Source organism: Mobula birostris, chromosome 9, assembly GCF_030028105.1.
Source record: "Mobula birostris isolate sMobBir1 chromosome 9, sMobBir1.hap1, whole genome shotgun sequence".
NCBI lineage: Eukaryota > Metazoa > Chordata > Chondrichthyes > Myliobatiformes > Myliobatidae > Mobula > Mobula birostris.
This window is the reverse complement of record NC_092378.1, coordinates 144,017,207-144,038,122: the sequence shown is the minus strand read 5'-3', so window position 1 is coordinate 144,038,122 and position 20,916 is coordinate 144,017,207. Positions and strand designations below refer to the sequence as shown.

Here is a 20,916-nt window from a genome sequence, read left to right as displayed (position 1 = left end):
GTCCATATACCTGTCTAGTAGTCTCTTAAACTTCACTAGTGTATCTGCCTCCACCACTGACTCAGGCAGTACATTCCATGCACCAACCACTCTCTGAGTAAAAAGCCTTCCTCTAATATCCTCCTTGAACTTCCCACCCCTTACCTTAAAGCCATGTCCTCTTGTATTGAGCGGTGGTGCCCTGGGGAAGAGGTGCTGGCTATCCACTCTATCTATTCCTCTTATCATTTTGTACACCTCTATCATGTCTCCTCTCATCCTCCTCCTCTCCAAAGATTTTGGAGTAGGTTAAGGGTTGGCCCAATATCATGGCCCAAGGGGGTTGAACCATGCTACACAGTTCTATATTCTATGTTCGATTAGTTCTGAAGAGTAAGCACCTCATGAGCCATGATACACAGGCACAAAATAAGGAGCCTACAATTCAAACAGAAGTGCATAGAAATTTATTCTCTCAGAGGTGATGTCGTATATCTTGGAGTTCTCTGCAGATGCAGAGGCCACATCATTAGATGTATACTCAGTGGCCATTTCATTAGGTACACTTCTACACCTGCTTGTTAATGCAAATATCTAATCAGCCAATCATATGGCAGCAACTCAATGCATAAAAGCATGCAGACATGGTCAAGAGGTTCAGTTTTGTTCAGATCAAATATCAGAATGGAGAAGAAATGTGATCTAAGTGACCTGGGCCGTAGAATGAATGTTGGTGCCAATATCTCAGAAACTGCTGATCTCCTGGGATTTTCACATACAGCTGTCTCTAACGTTTGCGGAGAATAGTGCGGAAAACAAAAAACATCCAATGAGCGGCAGTTCTGCGGGCAAAAGCACCTTGTTAATGAGAGACATCAGAAGAGAATGGCCAGAATGGTTCAAGCTGACAGGAAGGCGACGGTAACTCAAATAACCACGCGTTACAACAGTGGTGTGCAGAAAAGCATCTCTAAACACATCAAAACTTGAAGTGGATGGGCTACAGTAGCAGAAGACCATGAATGGACACTCAGTGGCCATTTTATTTGGTAGAGCAGGTACTTAGTGAAGTGGTCACTGAGAGTATTTAAGGTGGAGATAGATGAGGGAACTGATACAGAAGAGAAGTGGAAGCCCATACAGATCAGGATTGATCATATTCAATGGTGGGCTAGGCTTGAGAGGCCTGGTTGCTAATTACTGCTCCTATTTTCACTTTTTTATGATACTCCCATCTTTATGATCTTTATAATATAGCAACACTGAGAAGAGAACCAAAAAGTGTGACGTACCTGTCTTTAAAGAATCTCCTGAAGCCAAAGGCAATGAGCTTAAGAACAGATTCGAAGACAAAGACTATGGTGAAAACGTAGTTACAATACTTCAGAGCCTCTTCCAGGGACTGGGGAGAACAAGAGAAGGAACATTGTTAGTTCATGAACAGCAAATTAGGGTGACCAGTGGGAGATAATGTGCTGATTATTAACCATTTATTAGACAGGCAGAAGCTTGTTGTTTAACCATGATTTTCTTTTCGTATTTACACAGTTTGTCTTCCTTTGCACATTGGTTGTCCATCTTTATCTGTGTGTAGTTTCTCATTAATTCCATTGTATTTCTTTGTTCTACTGTGAATGCCTGCATGAAAATGAATCTCAGGTAGTATATACAATATATACAGCATGCAATTGATAATAAATTTACTTTGAACTTTGATCTGTTGATTGTCTCTCCAGATAAAGTGCACATGTATTTACATGCTCTTGCCATAAGCAGAAGAAAGCGTTTTGGAAGAGGAAATAAAAATATTATTTATAACTCTCAAAGATCTATTCATAATGTCTATTTAGTTATATCAAAGCAGTTGGCCTTTCACCTTGGCAAAATAAGTTCGAACTAGCTAAGGATGTTAAGAAGGCCTATGGTGTGTTAGCCTTCATTAGTCGGGGGGAATTGAATTCAAGAGCCATGAGGTAACATCGCAGCTCTATAAAACTCTAGTTGGACCACATGGAGTATTGAATTCTGCATTATTTATTTATCTAAAGATCTGTAACCCCAGCACAGAAGGTCCATGGGAAAGACTACATCTCATTAGCCACATGGAACTTGCCCAAGTGGAGAAACTGCAGGAGCTCGCATATGAGCAAGAGAGGTCTACCTGGCACATCGTGGGGCTCTATGAACAAGGTGGAAAAACCTCAGTGAACATCTTACTGAGGAAGGCCATGTACTATACCACTGTGGAGAATTTGACAAACATGCCAATGGCATAGGATTTCTTCTCAACAGGAGCATCAAGAACATACATAGAACATAGATAGAATAGTACAGCACAGTACAGGCCCTTCGGCCCACAATGTTGTACCAACCATCAAACCCTGCCTCCCATATAACCCCCAACATTAAATTCCTCCATATACCTGTCTAGTAGTCTCTTAAACTTCACTAGTGTATCTGCCTCCACCACTGACTCAGGCAGTGCATTCCACGCACCAACCACTCTGGGTAAAAAAACCTTCCTCTAATATCCCCCTTGAACTTCCCACCCCTTACCTTAAAGCCATGTCCCCTTGTATTGAGCAGTGGTGCCCTGGGGAAGAGGCGCTGGCTGTCCACTCTATCTATTCCTCTTATTATCTTGTACACCTCTATCATGTCTCCTCTCATCCTCCTTCTCTCCAAAGAGTAAAGCCCTAGCTCCCTTAATCTCTGATCATAATACATACGCTCTAAACCAGGCAGCATCCTGGTAAATCTCCTCTGTACCCTTTCCAATGCTTCCACATCCTTCCTATAGTGAGGCAACCAGAAATGGACACAGTACTCCAAATGTGGCCTAACCAGAGTTTTATAGAGCTGCGTCATTACCTCGTGACTCTTAAACTTTATTCCTCGACTTAAGAAAGCTAACACCCCATAAGATTTCTGACTACCCTATCTACCTGTGAGGCAACTTTCAGGGATCTGTGGACATGTACCTCCAGATCCCTCTGCTCCTCCACACTACCAAGAACTCAGCATACGGGTGCCACCCAGTATCCAGCAGGCTTATTTCCATCCACCTTAGAGCAGCATCTTCCAACATTACAGAAATACAGGCCTACATACCAACAACTGTCTATGAAGTTGACCAAGTGGAGGAGTTCTACACCCAACTCCACGGCGTTATCGTCAAGGTGGACAAAAAGGACATTGTAATCATTCAGGGGGACTGAAAGGCCAAGGTGGGTGCAGACGCACTGAAAGACGGGATGGAATTCTGCGGTTCCTCCTGTAATGCCGTAACCAATGAGCGAGGATTATGCCAACTTGAGTTCGCCAGCTACAACAACATGGTGCTTGCGAACACTCTTGGAGAGCACAAGGCAACATGACGCTGGACTTGGCATGCACCCAGTGGTATACATCATAGCCAGATCGATCACATACTGGTGCAGAACCAGTTTTGGTCTGGGATCAAGACAGCCACATCAAAGACATTCCCAGGTATTGATATTAGAAGTGATCACAACCTAGTGATAATGAATTTTAGAATCAGGCCGAAGAAATCAGGCTTGCATCTTCGAATAGCTCTATTTCCATCTTTAATATCTTTATTTTTCCCTTTCAGGGTTCTTTTGAAGACCCTGACCTCGAGTTACACACTGATTTCAGTTCTTTGCGGGAATGGGACCCGTTCTTGGGGTTTCAGGACCGGCCGTTGTTCGGCACGCCAAGGGGTCGGCCAGAGAGGCGGCCTAGTATTTGGAAGCCTAAGATCTCGTGGCTCTGGAGATGGGTGGATCGAAGGTCAGTGTCATGGCAGGAGACTCGTATATCGTCGGGGAGGCCTGAAAATCTTTCGCTGTGGGCCTGGAGATCCGAGATGTTTGTGATCTTCGGGCACAAAGCTCGTAAAAAGCAACAAAACGGACTTTTTAACATCGTAAAAAGTCTCTCCTGCTCACTGTGAAAATGGGGGACACCTCCCTCTCCTTTACTGGGGAGAGAGAGAACCTGTGGGTTGCTGAATGCTGGATGAACTGCTTTGGGGTAACTGCAAGGTCTGTGTCCTTGCTATCACTTAGCTCATGATTGTGCTCAGTAGCGGGTGCACCTTTTGTTTTGCTGGTGGGGGAGGGAGGATTATTGCTCGCTGCTACTTACGTGGGGGAGTGGGGAGCTGGGGGGGGGCACACTTGTATAATCACAGCACAATTTACAATGACAAATTATCCTACTAACCGGTACGTCTCTGGACTGTGGGAAGAAACCAGAATACTAAGAGCAAGCCCGGGCTGAACATACAAACTCCTTACAGACCGTGCCAGAATTGAACTCTGAATTCTGGAATGCCCCATGCTGTAATACTGTCGCGCCAACTGCTATGCTGTTTTCGTCGCCTCATTACAGGAAGGATGTCGAAGCTTTAGAGAGACTGCGGAGGAGATTTGCCAGGATGCTGCCTGATTAGAGAGCACGGCTTACGAGTGTAGGTTGAGTGATTTAGGGCTTTTCTCTTTGGAGTGAAGGTGGATCAGAGGCATCTTGATAGAGGTATACAGGATGATAAAAGGCACAGATTGAGTGGATAACAAAAGATTTTTTCCCAGTCCGGAAATGGCTAATATGGGGGAGCATAATGCTAAGGTGACTGGAGCAAAGTATAGGTGGGGGGCCTATCAGAAATAAGTTTCTTATACAAAGATGGTGAATGACTGGAATGCACTATCAGGGTTGGTGGTAGAGGCAGATTGATAAGGACATTTAAGCAACTCTTAGGTCAGCAAATGGCTGATAGAAAAACAGAAGCCTATGGGGGAGGGAAGGGTTAGATTGTTCTTAGGGTAGGTTATAAGGTTGACAAACATCATAGGCCGAAGGGTCTGTATTGTGCTCTAATGTTTGATGTTCCATATTCTATTCTACTCTGCTGGGCTGGAAGACTTTCATTAGCTCAAAGTAGATCTTATTTTACCAATAGCAAACCATCACATTTAAAGGCACTACAGTGGGATTGGTAAAGCAAATTGGAAATGCCCGCTAATACCATCTGAAGTTTCCAAACTATACTGTATCTGCCCTAACACCATTATACAAACTGGGAATACATCATTATATGACTTGTTGTATGATGTAGGAGATCATGGTCTCGTGACCACAATTGCTCAGCAAATTTTTCTACAGAAATGGTGTGTCATTCCCTTCTTCTGGGCAGTGTCTTTACAAGATGGGTGACTCCAGCATTATCAATACTCTTCAGAGACTGTCTGCCTGGTGTCAGTGATCACATAACCAGGACTTCTGATATGCACCAGCCGCTCATATGACCATCCACCACCTGCGCCCATGGCTTCACATGATCGGGGAGGGGCTAAGCAAGTGCTACACCTTGCCCACTGGTGACCTGCAGGCTAGTGGGGGGAAGGGAAACCTTACACCTCCTTTGGTAGACACGCATCTCCACCCTGCCACCCAAGATAAATAACAGCAGCACTAAAACGTATGTACTTAACACCATGCTGGTAATACTTCTCCAGATGCTGACTAGGGTTCCTCTCATGCCAGAATCTAGAACCAGGAGATATAGTTAAGATGTAGATGATGAGGAATTTCATCCCCTGAGGGATGAGGTGGAGTTGGGATTTATGGATCTTTCAAATTTTCCCACCAGAGGAACCATGGAGGCCCAAGGGTGACCTGTAGGCTACTGAAGGGAAAGAGTGCCTTACATCTCCTTGGGTAGACATGCATCTCCACCCCACCACCAAGTATATTAGCATAATATTAACATAAATACTTCTAAAACATTCACTTGTTGAAAGCCTGAAGCTGAATCATTACACGAGGAAATCTGCAGATGCTGGAATTTCAAGCAACACACATAAAAGTTGCTAGTGAACGCAGCAGGCCAGGCAGCATCTCTAGGAAGGGTCTCGGCCTGAAACGTCGACTGTACCTCTTCCTAGAGATGCTGCCTGGCCTGCTGCGTTCACCAGCAACTTTTATGCGTGTAGCTGAATCATTATGTGCTAATACAGATCCATTTCACACACTTATGAATGAAATTTGAATTACGAATTGGTTTGTGGACATTTAAAGCATGGTTAAGCATGGCTGTGGGTCCACCTATCAGCTGCACACACTTACAATTGGTTGGTGATAGTGTTCCATAGACATGGTGACGACATTTATCCCAATAATGAATGTAATGAACAGATCCAGGTAGTGGTTGGTACATAATTTATGGATGTAAAGTCGCGCAGGAGAATAGTCAGCGTAATATGGTCTACGTTGAGCTTCTGGAGGAGACAAAAGCAAAGAACAGAAACTTTGTAACATTACAGAGGTTAATAGTAAACAGTAATATTCACATTCTGTGCGGAGCAAAAGTCTTAGGTACATATATATAGCCAGGGTGTCTAAGAATCTTGCACATAACGTTTACTAAACGTTTACCAATATTAACAAAAACTGAAGACTCACAGATACTGCTGTTTCAGGGGCAAATAAAGAGAGGGCGGAAATGGATATACATAGAAACATAGAAAACCTACAGCACAATACAGGCCCTTCAGCCCACAATGCTGTGCCAAACATGTACTTATTTTAGAAATTACCTAGGGTTACCCATAGTCCTCTATTTTTCTAAGCTCCATGTACCTATCCAAGAGTCTCTTAAAAGACCTTATCGTATCCACCTCCACCACCATCGCTGGCAGCCCATACCATGTACTCACCACCCTCTGCATAAAATACTTGCCCCTGACAACTCCTCTGTACCTACTCCCAAGTACCTTAAAACTGTGCCCTCTCGTGTTAGCCATTTCAGCCCCGGGAAAAAGCTACTGACTAAGCACACCATCGATACCTCTCATCATCTTATACTGACTCCTACAAAGAAGGGATCCGTATGCTCCAGGACCGCTGGGCTAAGTGTGTAAATGTAGGAGGGGACTATGTTGAAAAATAAATGTGCTAAGGTTTCTAAAATTGACTCCTTCTACCTTAGGCCACGAACTTATCAATCACCCCTCGTATTATTCTGCCTAGTCCCATTGACCTACCCCTGGATTATAGCCCCCATCCCTCTCCCATCCATCTACTTAAATTTCTCTTAAATGTTGAAATCAAACCTAAATCCCCCATTTCCAGTGGTAGTTCGTTCCACACTCAGACCACCCTCTGAGTGAAGAAGTTCTCTCTCATATTTCCCCCTAAGTTAACAAATTCCACATCACATGATAATAAACCTGATTCTGATTCTAAACATTTCACCTTTCACCCTTAACCCATCACCTCTATTTCCGGTCTCATCCAATCTCAGTGGAAAAAGCTTGCTTGCATTTATCCTATCTACTCTATACCCCTCATAATTGCGTGCGCCTTTATTAAATCTCTCAATCTTCTACACTCCAGGCAATAAAGTCGTTATATTCCGGTCTCACCCAATCTCAGTGGAAAAAGCTTGCTTGCATTTATCCTATCTACTCTATACCCCTCATAATTGCGTGCGCCTTTATTAAATCTCTCAATCTTCTACACTCCAGGCAATAAAGTCGTTATCTGTTCAAACTTTTCCTATAACTCAGTGCAGAATGTCTGAGGTCATGATTCACCGTGAGAGAATGAATATTCAAAAATTGTAGAAATGAATATGTTGGTGGGCAAAATACACACATGCAACATTGTGCCTCCAGTATATTAAATATGTGTATACATAATATAATAATAAAATGAGAAGCCACTAATACGTCTTAACATTAATACATATGAAACAGAATAATGTTGGTCATTCAAATAACTTTGTCACAGAGTTCTGGGACAAAGAGAAAGATAAATGTTTTAAAGCACCAAAGCTGTGCTAACGTGAATGTCGTGTTCACAAAATTCGTTCCACTGCAACTAATATACCATGCACGTTCTACATGCTTGCTTTGCTTCAACACATGCAATTTACCATGCACTGTTGCATTGCACAGTGCTGGGTCTGAGGGAAGTCTTAGCTGAGAGAATGGAGAAAGCAATGGCAAATCTAGTGCATATGGAAGGGACCCTTCCCTTCTCACCGTTTTTTTAATTAATGCAAAGCACTGTGGCACTTCCTTTCCATGACCTAAACATTCATTGCTACCTTCAGGTGTCATCGTGAAAAGCCACCACTATAAAATATACCGGTGATGCACGGAACCAAGTTCTACCCCGTTTAATATAATTTTCCATTACGATTGTAAATGAAATCTCTGGCAAAGGTGAGGGAGTTTGTGAAGGTTTAAACTGGATTGGGCAAACATTGCCCAATCTGTCATTTCAAATGATACAAGTTAGTTACATAATGGGATACATTCGTAGAAAAGGGTTGGTTAAACATCAGTTGGTGAGAGACCTGAAAGGTGTTTGATTTTGTCTTTGTTTCCAAATGTTATGTAGATAATCGCATTTCCTGAAGTGTGTAATACTGACCTTTTTTCATGGAAAAAGAATTATCATTCTGCTCATTTACTTGAAGTTTGTCCTCACTATATTTATAAAAAGTTCAGGATCGGATCAAGCAGACCAAGCAATAAATACTATTTCATTTTGTACAGGGGATCATGCAATTCCCCCAATGCCAGGGTCAACAGAATAAGCTTCGTACCTTCTCAAACATGTACAATGACACTCATGTTCTGAGAAAGAAGTACAAGATCCAAAAGTGAAAATCAAAAACACTGCAGATGCTGGAAAGCCAAAACAAAATCAGAAAATGTCAAAGCAGCACTGTGCTGTTGTTGCAAAGTAGCAAATTTCATGACATAAATCAGGGATTAAAAATCTGACTCTGATTCTGACATTGACACTCAACAGGTCAAGCAGCTGCTGCAGAAAGAGAAACAAAGCTAACATTTCAGTCTGAGACCTCTTGACTAATTCTGAGACCACTTCTAACAAAGGGTCTCGGATCTGGGATTTTAACTGTTTCTCTTTCCACAGGCTGCCTCACCTGATGGGTATTTCCAGCATTTTTTTTTCCTTCTCAGTTAAGGAAGTGGTCTAACCAGCTAATTTACTCCAGTCCTGATGAAGGAACTTGGCCCAGAACTTTGACTGTTTATTCGTTTCCATGGATGCTGCCTGACTGCTGAGTTCCTCCAGCAGGTTGCATGTGTTTCTCTGGATTACCAACATCTGCAGAATCGCTGTCTTTAAAAGTTGTTCCAAACAGTACAACAACTAGCTATAGGTCATAGGATGAGATCATGTATCATACATAGTATGAGTGTCATATCTCACTGCTATGAGAAGTTGTGGACAAAGACAACACAATTAACGGAGTCCACAATTCTTCAGCCAAGCTGAAAGCAGAGTTGTAACGATACATACTCCTTCCAACCACAACACCTACACTTTACCATTTGATAAACAGGGCACAACATCAAGACAGGACTAAAACAGACAGCACACGTCACACATCTTTCTGAGTCTGCCGCCTTCCACCAAAACCCTGGGATTTCTCGAGGTTACTGCAGATGGCAAGTGCAAAATGGAGAAAAAAATAAGTTGCTTTTACGATCAAGCCCTTTTTTCCCCTCTATTTCCCTATATCCTCATGAGGTAAGTGTTACAATATGCCATGATTTTGTGACAAATGATAGTCCGGTAATTTATTTATTTATTTGGAACAGGCCCTTCCGGCCCGATGAGCCACAACGTCCAGCAATGCGCCTATTTAACGCTAGTCTAATCGCAGGACAATTTACAGTGACCGGTTAACCAACTAACTGGTACAACTCTGGTCCGTGGGAGAAAACCAGAGCACCTGGAGGAAACCCACGTGGTTACGGGGAGAACAATACAACTCCTTGCAGACGGTGCCAGAGTTGTACTCCGATGCCCCCAAGCTGTAATAGTGTCATGCTAACTGCTACACTTACTATAGCACCCGTAATGAGTATCTATTTAAACACTGTTCCACTGTATGTTTCAATGCATTTGAGCAAGTGCATTGTATTTATTGAATCATGTGACTGGGAAATTAGTCTCCAGGATCTTGACTTGCAGGTAGGTACTGTAACCTAACCTCCCATCACAAATCTATAAGACCATGAGACATAGTAGCAGAATTAGGCCATTTGGCGCATCGCGCCGGCTATGCCATTCCATCATGACTAATTTATGAGCCTTCCCAACCCTATTCTCCTGCTTTCTTCCCGTCACCTTTGACAACCTTACTAATCAAAAACCTGTCAGCCTCCACTTTAAATATACTCAATGATTTGGCCTCAACAGCCATTTGTGGCAATGAATTCCACAGATTCACCATCCTCTGGCTAAAGAAATTCCTCCTCATTTTGTTCTAAAGGGACAACTTCTATTCTGTAGGGGTGTTCACTGGTTCTAGACTCCTCCATTATGAGAAACATCCAGTCAACCTAGGCCTTTAAATTTCAATTGGTTCCAATAAGATCTCCCCTCATTCTAGTAAACCTAGTACAGACCCAGAGCCATCAAATGCTCCTCATACATTAACCCTTTCCTTCCCAGAAGTTTTGCGACCCTCCTCTGGAGCCTATCTCCGAGGCCAGCATGTATTTTCTCAGACAAGGTGCCCAAAGCTGTTCACAATACTCCAAGTGCAGCCTGACCAATGCCTTATGAAGCCTCAGTATTACATCTCCACTTTTATATTCTGCTCTGTGCGGATCTTTATTCGGAAGGGTTAGGAATTTTTTTTATATTTCAAAAAAAATTCGTCAAAACGAAACGGCAATGCAACCAGGCTCGTTGGATCTTCATGCGGGGTGAACTTGGCGTGCACTGGCATGCTGTTGGGGTGGGGGAAATCGCAATTCCTTCCCAGTTTGGGAGCAGGCATGGCTCAGAAAGACCAAACGTACTACCGACCAGTTAGGCACAGTTCCTTACTGCGGCGCTTTTTCTCCAGCCGTCGCAGGCGCTTCTCCTCCCTGCGGCGGGCCTCCTCGGCCTCCTGGTGCTGCCGGCACTTGTGGAAGTTCTCCACCACCACGCCCACGAACATGTTCAGCACGAAGAAGCTGACGATCAGCAGGAAGGAGATGAAGTACAGGAGCATCCATGGGTTGTGGTTCCTCTGGGGCTGTCAGCCGGCAAGAAAGGCAAAGAGTTAGGACATATCACATGAGGGAGGCCATCAAGCCCATCTCATTTCTCAGAGGAATTCCATTGGTGAGGAGGAACGGAGGGATCTCGGTGTCCGGATCCACAGATCCCTCAAAGTCGCTGCGCAAGCTGATAGGGTGGTTAAGAAGGCCTATCGTGTGTTGGCTTTCATTAGTCAGGGTTCAAGAGCTGAGAGGTAACATTGCAGCTCTATAAAACTCTGGTTAGACAACATATAGAGTATTGTGCTCGGTTCTGGACATCTCATTATGGAAAGGATGTGGAAGCTTTAGAGAGGGCGCAGAGGAGATTTACCAAGATGCTGCCTGGACTAGAGAGCATGTCTTATGAGGCTGGGTTGAGCAAGCTGGGACTTTTCCCTTTGGAGCGAAGGAGGGTGAGAGATGACTTGATAGCAGTGCATAGATAATAGGAAGCACAGACACAATGGACAACCAATGATCTTTTCCCAAGACAGAGATAGCTAATACAAGAGGGCATAATTTTAAGGAAAGTATAGGGGGATGCCAGGGGTAGGTGTTCTTTTCACAGAGAGTTGTGGCTGTGTGAAATGCATGACTAAAGGTGGTAGTAGAGGCAGATAGATTGGGGACAGTTAAAAGACTCTTAGATAGGCAAATGGACGAAACAAAAATGGAGGAATTTGTGACGGGATGGGTTAAATTGATCTTGGATTAGTTTAAAAGGTCGGGACAACATCAGGGGCCAAAGGGCCTATACTGTGCTGTAATGTTCTATGCCTATGCACCAAGTATCTTTACAAGTACTGGAATCACCAAAGTGTGGAAGGGTACAGACCAAGTGATGGTGATTGGGAGAATAGTAGTGTAGCAGTTAGCGTGATGCTATTACAGTGCTGGGAATCGGCGCTCGCAGTTCAATTCCAGCGCCACCTGTATGTCCTTCCGAGAGCGCATGGGCCTCCTCCCACATTCAAAAGATGTACTGGTTAGTTGGTTAACTGGTCATTGTAAACTGTCTTGTGATAGAGCTAATGTTGTACAGGTGGGTTGTTGGGCAGCACGACTCATTGGGCCAGAAGGGCCTGCACTGCACTCTATCTCTAAATAAACTTCTTATTTTATTTATTTATTTTATCGGCCAGAATGGGCAGTTTCTTTGCTGTTTGACTCGATGACTCTGTCATTTTTAATCATAGGTAGCCACAAGTTTCTCTCCCAGCAATAATGATCAGATGGTAGAGATGATAATTTAATCCCATGGTCCAAAACAATTCAAGTTTCCCAATTTCATTTTCTATTAGACATTTCAATGATCCTTATGATTAGTGGCCTCAATCTTTCCAATATTTGGAAGCTAAGAAGGAGTATTTACCTCCAGAATGATGATCTGCTATTTCAAAGCAGCAAATACTACGATATACTGGTCTGTTCTATGTAATCCTATTTCCCTAGAGTCTATTCAATCTCAGATGCTCATTAACTTTATCCAGATTCTGCCACCGCTCCCCTATAGCCGGGGTAATTGACAGAACCAATTTGGCTTAACATCCAACTCATTATTGGGATAAAAGCAAAGCAGCAGGACAAATCCCACATTGCCACAGGGAGAATGTGCAACCTCCACACAGACAACACTCAAGGACAGAATCGAACCCTGGTCACTGGAACTGAGAGGCAGCAGTACTTATGCGTTAACCCTTTCAGTCCCTGAATCTCCTCTGGATCCTCTCCAGTGCCAGCATATATTTTCATAGATAAGGGGCCCAAAAAGTGCAGTCCTTTTACCAAAGTGCATAACCATACTCTTCCCTACTCTATATTCCTTCTTCCACTTCTTTACCCCAATCTGCCTAAGCTCTTCTGCAGACTCTCTGCTCCATCATCACTACCTTCCCCTCCACCTATCTTCGTATTATCTGCAAACTACAGGTGATACAGAGATACAGGAGCCTCAGGACCCACACCATCAGGTTCAGGGACATTTATTACCCCACAACCATCAGGCTCTTCAACCAGAAGGGATAACTTCACTCAACTTTACTCATCCCATTATTGAAATATTCCTACAGTCTGTGGATTCCCTTTCAAGGACTCTTCAGTTCATGGTTTATTGCTTATTTATTCTAGTTCTTTTCTTTTATATTTGCACATTTTGTTGTCTTTTGCATGCTAGTTGTTTGTCCATTCTGTGGATGCAGTCCTTCATTGATTCTATTGTGTTTCTTGGATTTGCTGTGTTTGCACTCAAGAAGATGAATTTCAGGGTTGTACATGGTGCCATATATGTACTTTGTTAATAAATTTACTTTGGACTTGGCCATAAAGCCATCAATTCTATTATCCAAATCATCGACATATAATATAAAAAGAAGTGGACTATTTCAAAGCAGCAAATACTACGATATACTGGTCTCACTTCTGCCTCCAATACTCTCAAATTTCTGGTATACTGCTAATGTCTTCCACAGTGAAGACTGATGCAAAATACTTATTAAATTTGTCTGCCATTTCATTGTCTCCTGTTACTACCTCTCCAATGTCATTTTCCAGTGGTCCAACATATAATTTTTGCCTCTCTGTTACTCATTATATACAACCTGAAAAAAAACACATTTGGTATCCTTTTTTATATAATTAACTAGCTTACCTTCATAGTTTATCTTTTCTTTCCTTATGGCTCTTTTCGTTACGTCCGGATAGTTTCCCAATACTCTACCTTCCCACTAATTTTTGCCATATAATTTGCACTTTTACGCTGACTTTGACTTCTCTTGTCACCCACGTTTGCCTCATCCTCCCTTTAGAATACTTCTTCATCTTTGGGATGTATCTATCCTGTGCCTTCTGAATTGTCCTAAGAAACTCCAGCCATTGCTGTTCTGCCTTCATCTCTGACAGTGTCCACTTCCAATCAATTTTGGCCAACTCCTCTTTCATGCCTCTGAAATTCCCTTTACTCCACTATAATACTGATATCTGACTTTATTTTCTCCCTCTCAAACTGCAGGGCGAACTCTATCATATAATGATTATTGACTCCCAAGTGTTTCTTTACCTTAAGCTTTCTAATCAAATCTGATTCATTACACAACACCTAATCCAGAATTGCCTTTCTCCAAGTGGGCTCAACTATGAGCTGCTCTAAAAAGCCATCTCTTAAGCATTCTATACATTCTCTCTCTTGGGATCCAGCACTAACCTAATTTTTCCAGACTTCTTGCATATTGAAATCCCCCTTGACTATCATAACATTCCCCTTATTAAATGTCTCTTCGATCTCCCATTGTAATTTATATCTCACATCCTGGCTACTGTTTGAGGCCTGTATATAATCCTATTGGGGTCTTTATATCCTTGCAGTTTCTTAACTCTATCCACAAGGATTTGACATATTTTAATTCTGTTCCAAGGATTTGATTTTGTTTTTTTACCAACAGATTCACTACACGTCCTTTTGATACAAGGTGTTTCCTTGGATGTTAAACTCCCAACTATAATCTGCTTTATTCTATTATCGTCTCAGTGATGCCCATAACGGCATATCTGCCAATCTCTAATTGTTCTACAAGATCATCTGGCTTACTCTGTGAACTATGTGCATTCAAGTATAACCCCTGCAGTACTCACAGTCTCCCTACACAAGGCATCAATTGTATACCATTCTTAGCCCTATCACATTGGCTCCCATCCCTCTGTCAAGTTATTTTAAACCCTCCTCGACAGCTCTAGCAAATCTTCCCGCAAGGATATTGAGCCCTCTTGGGTTTAGATGTAACCCATCGTTTTTGTACAGGTCATACCTTCCCCAGAAGAGATCCCAATGATCCAGAAATCTGAATTCTTGCCCCCTGCACCATTTCCTCAGCCACTCATTCATCTGTACTTTCGTCCTATCCCTGCCCTGCCTAGCACGTGGTACTGAAAGTAATTCACTGATTACTAACTTGGAGGTCCTGCTCTACAGCCTCCTGCCTAACTCCCTAGACTCACTGCACTGGACCTTCTCCTTGCTGTCCATCAATGTCATTGGAGCCAATGTTCACCATGACCTCTGGCTGCTCACCCTCCCTCTTGAGATGCAGCTGCCCTGAGATATCATGGACCCTAGGACCTGGGAGGCAACACACCATCTTGGCATCTCTTTTGAGGCCACAAATTCTCACTCTTGCATACAAAACTGATTCACGGAAGGCTGATGGACACTTAAGGTCTGACTAAAGCTCTCAGTTAACTATTCACATAAAAGTTAGCCCATAAACACTGCAGAATAATAAAATCTGAGGTTTACTGACAGATGCAGAAGGCTGAACCTAAAGGTTAATTCTGTCACTGGGTTCTCATGGTCTGGTCTAGCACAGGAACCTAAGGTGAGATTTTTTTTCTCAATTATTTTGCTGTAGCTCAATGTTTTTAATTGCTAACATGTTATGTATTCCTGGTAGTTATTTTACGAAGGATGTTTAGACTTTGAAGAGAGTACAGAAGAGATTTACCAGGAAGCTGCCTAGATTAGAGGGTATGTGCTATAAGGAATCGTTGGACAAACCTGGCTCACTTTCTCTGGAGTGGGTGGCAGAGGTTGAAGAGAGATCTAATTGAAGTTTATATGATTCTGTGAGGCATCGTTAGAATAGACTGGCAGTATCTTTTTTCCAGGGTTGAAATGCCTAATACCAAAGAACATTCATTTAAGGTGGGAGGGGGTATGTTCAAATAGGATGTTTAGGCCAAGTTATTTTTACACAGAGTGGTGGGTGCCTAGAATAATCTGCCAAAGGTGGTGGTGGAGACCAATATGATCGAGGCCTTCAAGAGACCATTAGGCACCTGAATGTTCTGAAAATGGAAGGATATGGACATTGCGTAGGCAGAACATATTAGTTTAAGCAGGCATTAGATTAAATATTAGTACAACAAGATGGGCTGAAGGGCCTGTTCCTATGCTTTACTGCTCTATTGTCTGTAACATTTGAAAAGATATTAATATTATTGATAACTATCAAAGGTGCCTCCCAAATTTGCCCTCTGTCAGGGAAGTTGGGAGACCATACAGCAGTTGATGGGTCAAAAGTGGAGAGAGTCAACAGCTTGAAATTCCAGATCAATCATTAAGAGCTTTCTAAAAAGATGAAGGATATATGGTATGTCACCAAATACTCTGGCAAACTGTTGAAAGTATCCTGACTGTTTGCATCATGGCGTGGTTCAGCAGTTCCAAACCAGACAGATAGTACATGAAGACTGGGTGAGCTAGTGGATGGACTAGAGCTATCTATCTCCACACAGATAGTACATGAAGACTGGGTGAGCTAGTGGATGGACTAGTGCTATCTATCTACACACAGATAGTACATGAGGACTGGGTGAGTTTTGGTTGCTGCTACTTTGTTGTGGCAGTGGACTCTATGAGTTGTATCACTGTTCCCTCCGCATAACTCTCTATTGTTTACCCATGACTGACCAACACACGCAAAATGCTGGAGGAACTCAGCAGGGCAGGCAACATCTATAGAAATGAATAAGCAGTTGATGATTTAGGTCGAGATCCTTCATCAAGACCGGAAAGGAAGGGGGGTAAGAAACCAGAATAAGAAAGTGGAGGGAGGGAAAGGTGTTCAAGCTAGAAGGTGATAGGTGAAGCCAGGAGTGTGGGGGAGGAAGTACGAAGCAGGAAGGTGATAGCTGGAAAAGGTAAAGGTCTGGAGAAGAAGGAATCTTATAGAAGAGGAGAGTGGACCATGGGAAAATGGGAAGGAGGAAAGGAACCGAGGGAGATGATAGGCAGGTGGGAGGAGAGGAGGTGAGGAGAGGAGGAGAGGAGAGAGGAGAGTCAGAGTAGGGAACAGAAGAAGAGGGAAGGGGGAAGGGGAAAGATTACTGGAACGAAGGAAATTCATGTTCGTGCTATCAGGTTGGAGGCTGCCTAGATGGAATATGAGGTATTGCTCTTCCAATCTGAAAGTGGCTTCGTCATGGCAGTAGAGGAGGCCATGGACCATCACGTTGGAATGGGAATGGAGATTGGAATTAAAATGGTTGGCCACCAAAAAAAAAGAGAAAGAAAGGAAGATATATATCTATCCAGTGATACAGCGCAGAGAAGGCCCTCTCAACCCTTTGAGCCATGAGATCAACAACCCCAGTTAACCCTACATAATTATGGGCCAATTTACAATAACTAATTAGCCTACCTGGTACATCTTTGGACTGTGGGAGGAAACTGGAGACATTCCCACAGACCATGAGGATGACGTACAGAGGCTCCTGACAGAATGGTGCTGCATTTGAACTCTGAACTCAAGACCTCAGCTGTCTTAGACTCTTGCTAACTGCTACGCTAATGTGGTGCCCATCCTGCTTCTTGCGAATGGAGCGAAGGTGCTCAACAAAACGGTTCCCCAATCACATCAGGTCTCACCAATATACAGCGATCCGCATTGGGAGCACAGGATCCAGTAGATGACTCCAACAGATTCGCAGGTGAAATGTTGCCTCACCTGGAAGGACTGTCTGGGGCCCTGAACGGAGGTGAAGAGACAGGTGTGGCATTTTTTCCACTGGCTGGGATAGGTGCCAGGAGGAACGAATGGACAAGGAAATCATGGAGGGAAATCCCTCCGGAAAGTGGAGATTGGTTTATGTGTTGGCAACTATCTTACAGTTACCAATCTAGCTTTGGGTTCCAATGATTGGGTATATGGTTAATGACTGTGTAATCAGATAGTGTTGATTGTACCATGAAGAAAAAAATGACATTAATTCTAGTAACTTTAAACTTATTGCAATTTGTTACATAATAAAGCACTTAAAACCTGTCAATAGAGTTAAGTAATTAGAAAGGCATTCTGAACAATATTACCTGTTTGTCTATCCCTATAGCATCGAGACCATGGTACATTATATTTACCCAGCCATCCTTGGAGGACAAAACAAAGAGAGACATCAATGCCTATAAAAAAGCCAAAAGAGAAAAGAAAACATATTATCTCTCCTGAAGTTTTGATTTTTCTTGCCTTTCAACACAAGTTCAGGTTTATTGTTATTTAACCATACACATGTATACAGGTAAGTGTGGCGCGTGGCCAAGTGGTTAGGGTGTTAGACTAGCAATCTGAAGGTCGTGGGATCTAGCCTCGGCCGAGGAAGTGTGTGTGTCCTTGAGCAAGGCACTCAAAACCACACAGTGCTCCAGTATAGCCAGCTGAGAATGGGTACTACTACTACTACGTCGACTCAGGCTGAGGGGGCTGGCATCAGGTATGATGATGAGGATCAGTGTGTTCAGTTCATCTACTTCAGCCGCGCCGCTGTCTTCTAGGAGCGTGTTGACCATAGTCTTGGGAGGGCGCCCAGGGTTCATCCTCCCGTGCTTGGGCTCCCATATTATGACTAGGCTGGCAGGTAGCTCGGGGTGGTGTAGACAGTGCCCCGAGAATGGGTACTGGCAAAAAAATGCTGGGGGTTAACCTCGCGAAAGACTGGCGTCCTATCTGGGGGGGAGTCTCGTACTCTCAGTCGCTTCACATCACGGAAATGGCATAAGCACCAGCCTGATAGGTCACTAGGCTCGTGACAGACTTTAACATATATAGAAAAATGAAACATTGTTTCTCTGAGGCCATATAGTTACAATCCAGCACATACAGTCACAATATAATATTAACACAAGCCCCTAAGTGGCATAGCCTGAAGATTGACAGGTTGAAATAAAATATGAAGTGTATGGCTTATGTAAGATGGTATGTTACTGACACTATTATAATAAATCAAACAGTCATATAAATATGAGAAACAGCAGCAAGAAAAGATCAGAAGTGATACAAGTACAAGGCTTGATCGATAAAACGCAACCACTTCCAACAAAATTATCTGAAATTGTATTCCATTGAGGATAACAGTATTACTTGTAAATGATAATAAAGACGATATTGTCTGCCTAGTTTTCTGTAGCTGAATGAGTAAAGCACAGTTAATTGAGAGCTCATAAAGATTCTACACCAATTCCACACCCCTCACATTAGACACACCAGTATCTACTAGCAACATAGACAAACCAATTACTTTGCAATTTCAAGTCTTATTGCTTCACGTGAACTGTACATTAACTAATGCAATATGCTTCCCTATATGGATCATGCTTTCTTTGATGTATTTTTCCATTAAATGTACATGCTTATGGCATACCTGTCCCAGATTATCAAAATTGTATTTTCGGCGAACCCATTTAAAGTTAGCCTGGAAACAATCGGACTTGTTTGTGATGTTTCTGGTGTCATGTCCAACACAATGGTAGAACTTGCCTTTGAACAGCTGCAAGACATATAGACCACAGTGAAAATTTAAACTATAACACAACAAAGAAAAAGAAAATTACTGACCTCCCCTTTAATCTTACTAGTGATTTTTCCACCCCTTCCAAATTGACATTCCAAGGAATTATCCAAAAATTTATGAACACAAATCATGAGGAAGAATCAACCCCTCACCTTTCTAGCCTCCTCTGCCATTTAATAAGACCAAGTCCTGATTGTAAGCTCAAAATTAATTGTTGTTATGGACTTGCTATGGACTCACTTTCAAGGACTCTTCATCTCATGTCCTAAGTATTTACTGCTTATTTATTTTTTATTATTAATATTTCTTTTTTTCTCTTTTATATTTGCACAGTTTATTGCCTTTTGCACACTGTTTGTTTGTCCGAACTGTTGGGTGGATTCTTTCAATCATTCCATTATGTTTCTTGGATTTACTGAGTATACCCACAAGAAAATTAACCTCAGTGTAGTATATGGTGACATATATGTATTTTGATAATAAATTTACTTTGGACTTTGTTTACCTCCTAGTATCTTCCCACTCCCTTCCTCATTAGAATTTTTTTCTTAAAAATATTCCAAGACTCTACATTTTTGTGAAAGAGGGTCCCAAAGATTCAAGAGGAAAAAAGTTGTATCAGATCAGGTGGCAAAGAACCACCTTAACTGCCAGGCTGAGTTACTCCACACGCCTTAAACCGATTTAATTTGTACAAGGGGTGATTGATAAGTTTGTGGCCTAAGGTAGAAGGAGTCAATTTTAGAAAACCTGGCACATTTATTTTTCCTACATGTACACACTTAGTCCAGCGGTCGTGGAGCATACAGACCCCTACTTTGTAGAAGTCGGCGTCTTGGACCTCCAGAAGTGTCCACAGCAGGGGTGATTGATAAGTTTGTGGCCTACGGTGGAAGGAGATGAGTTATTAACTTCAAACTTTCTGCATTTTCACTCAAAGACTTGAACCACAGGTGCATGTATCAAGAGCAGTATAACTTATCTCCTTCTACCTTAGGCCACAAACTTATCAATCGCCCCTGCTATGGACCACCTGGAGGTCCAAGACGCTCTCGTTACATGCACGTGCAGTTCAACTCTTTGAGTGATAATGCAGAAAGTTTGAAGTTAATAATTCATCTCCTTCTACCTTAGGCTATGAACTTATCAATCACCCCTGCTGTGGACCACTTCTACAAAGAAGGGATCCGTATGCTCCATGACCGCTGGACTAAGTGTGTACATGTAGGAGGGGACTATGTTGAAAAATAAATATGCTAGGTTTTCTAAAATTGACTCCTTCTACCTTAGGCCATGAACTTATCAATCACCCCTTGTACTTTTAAAATAATTTAGAAGTTTGATGAAGTTTCATGAAGGTACGTTGTCACTTGGTGCAACATAATATAACTTAAACATCAAAGATTCTGTGGATACTGGAAATTTTGAGTGACACACACAAAAATGCTGGAGGAACTCCATAGGACAGACAGAATCTATGGAGGAGGAACTTCATAGGTCAGACAGAATGTATGGA

General features: G+C 42.6%; 1 protein-coding gene across 4 annotated transcripts in view; it reads right to left on the bottom strand.

The window, feature by feature from the left end:
* cacna1ha (calcium channel, voltage-dependent, T type, alpha 1H subunit a) overlaps nucleotides 1-20,916 on the bottom strand; it is a 510,834-nt gene that overhangs the window by 64,453 nt on the left and 425,465 nt on the right. For 3 of the 4 annotated variants that reach the window (XM_072269033.1, XM_072269034.1, XM_072269035.1), the window contains exons 21-25: nucleotides 19,251-19,376; nucleotides 17,926-18,015; nucleotides 10,867-11,059; nucleotides 6,112-6,263; nucleotides 1,272-1,381 (exon numbers count right to left, since the gene is read on the bottom strand). In XM_072269033.1, the coding sequence (XP_072125134.1) occupies nucleotides 1,272-1,381; nucleotides 6,112-6,263; nucleotides 10,867-11,059; nucleotides 17,926-18,015; nucleotides 19,251-19,376 (671 nt within the window). The remainder of the gene's footprint in view (nucleotides 1-1,271; nucleotides 1,382-6,111; nucleotides 6,264-10,866; nucleotides 11,060-17,925; nucleotides 18,016-19,250; nucleotides 19,377-20,916) is intronic. The other variant, XM_072269032.1, reaches the window with a different exon arrangement.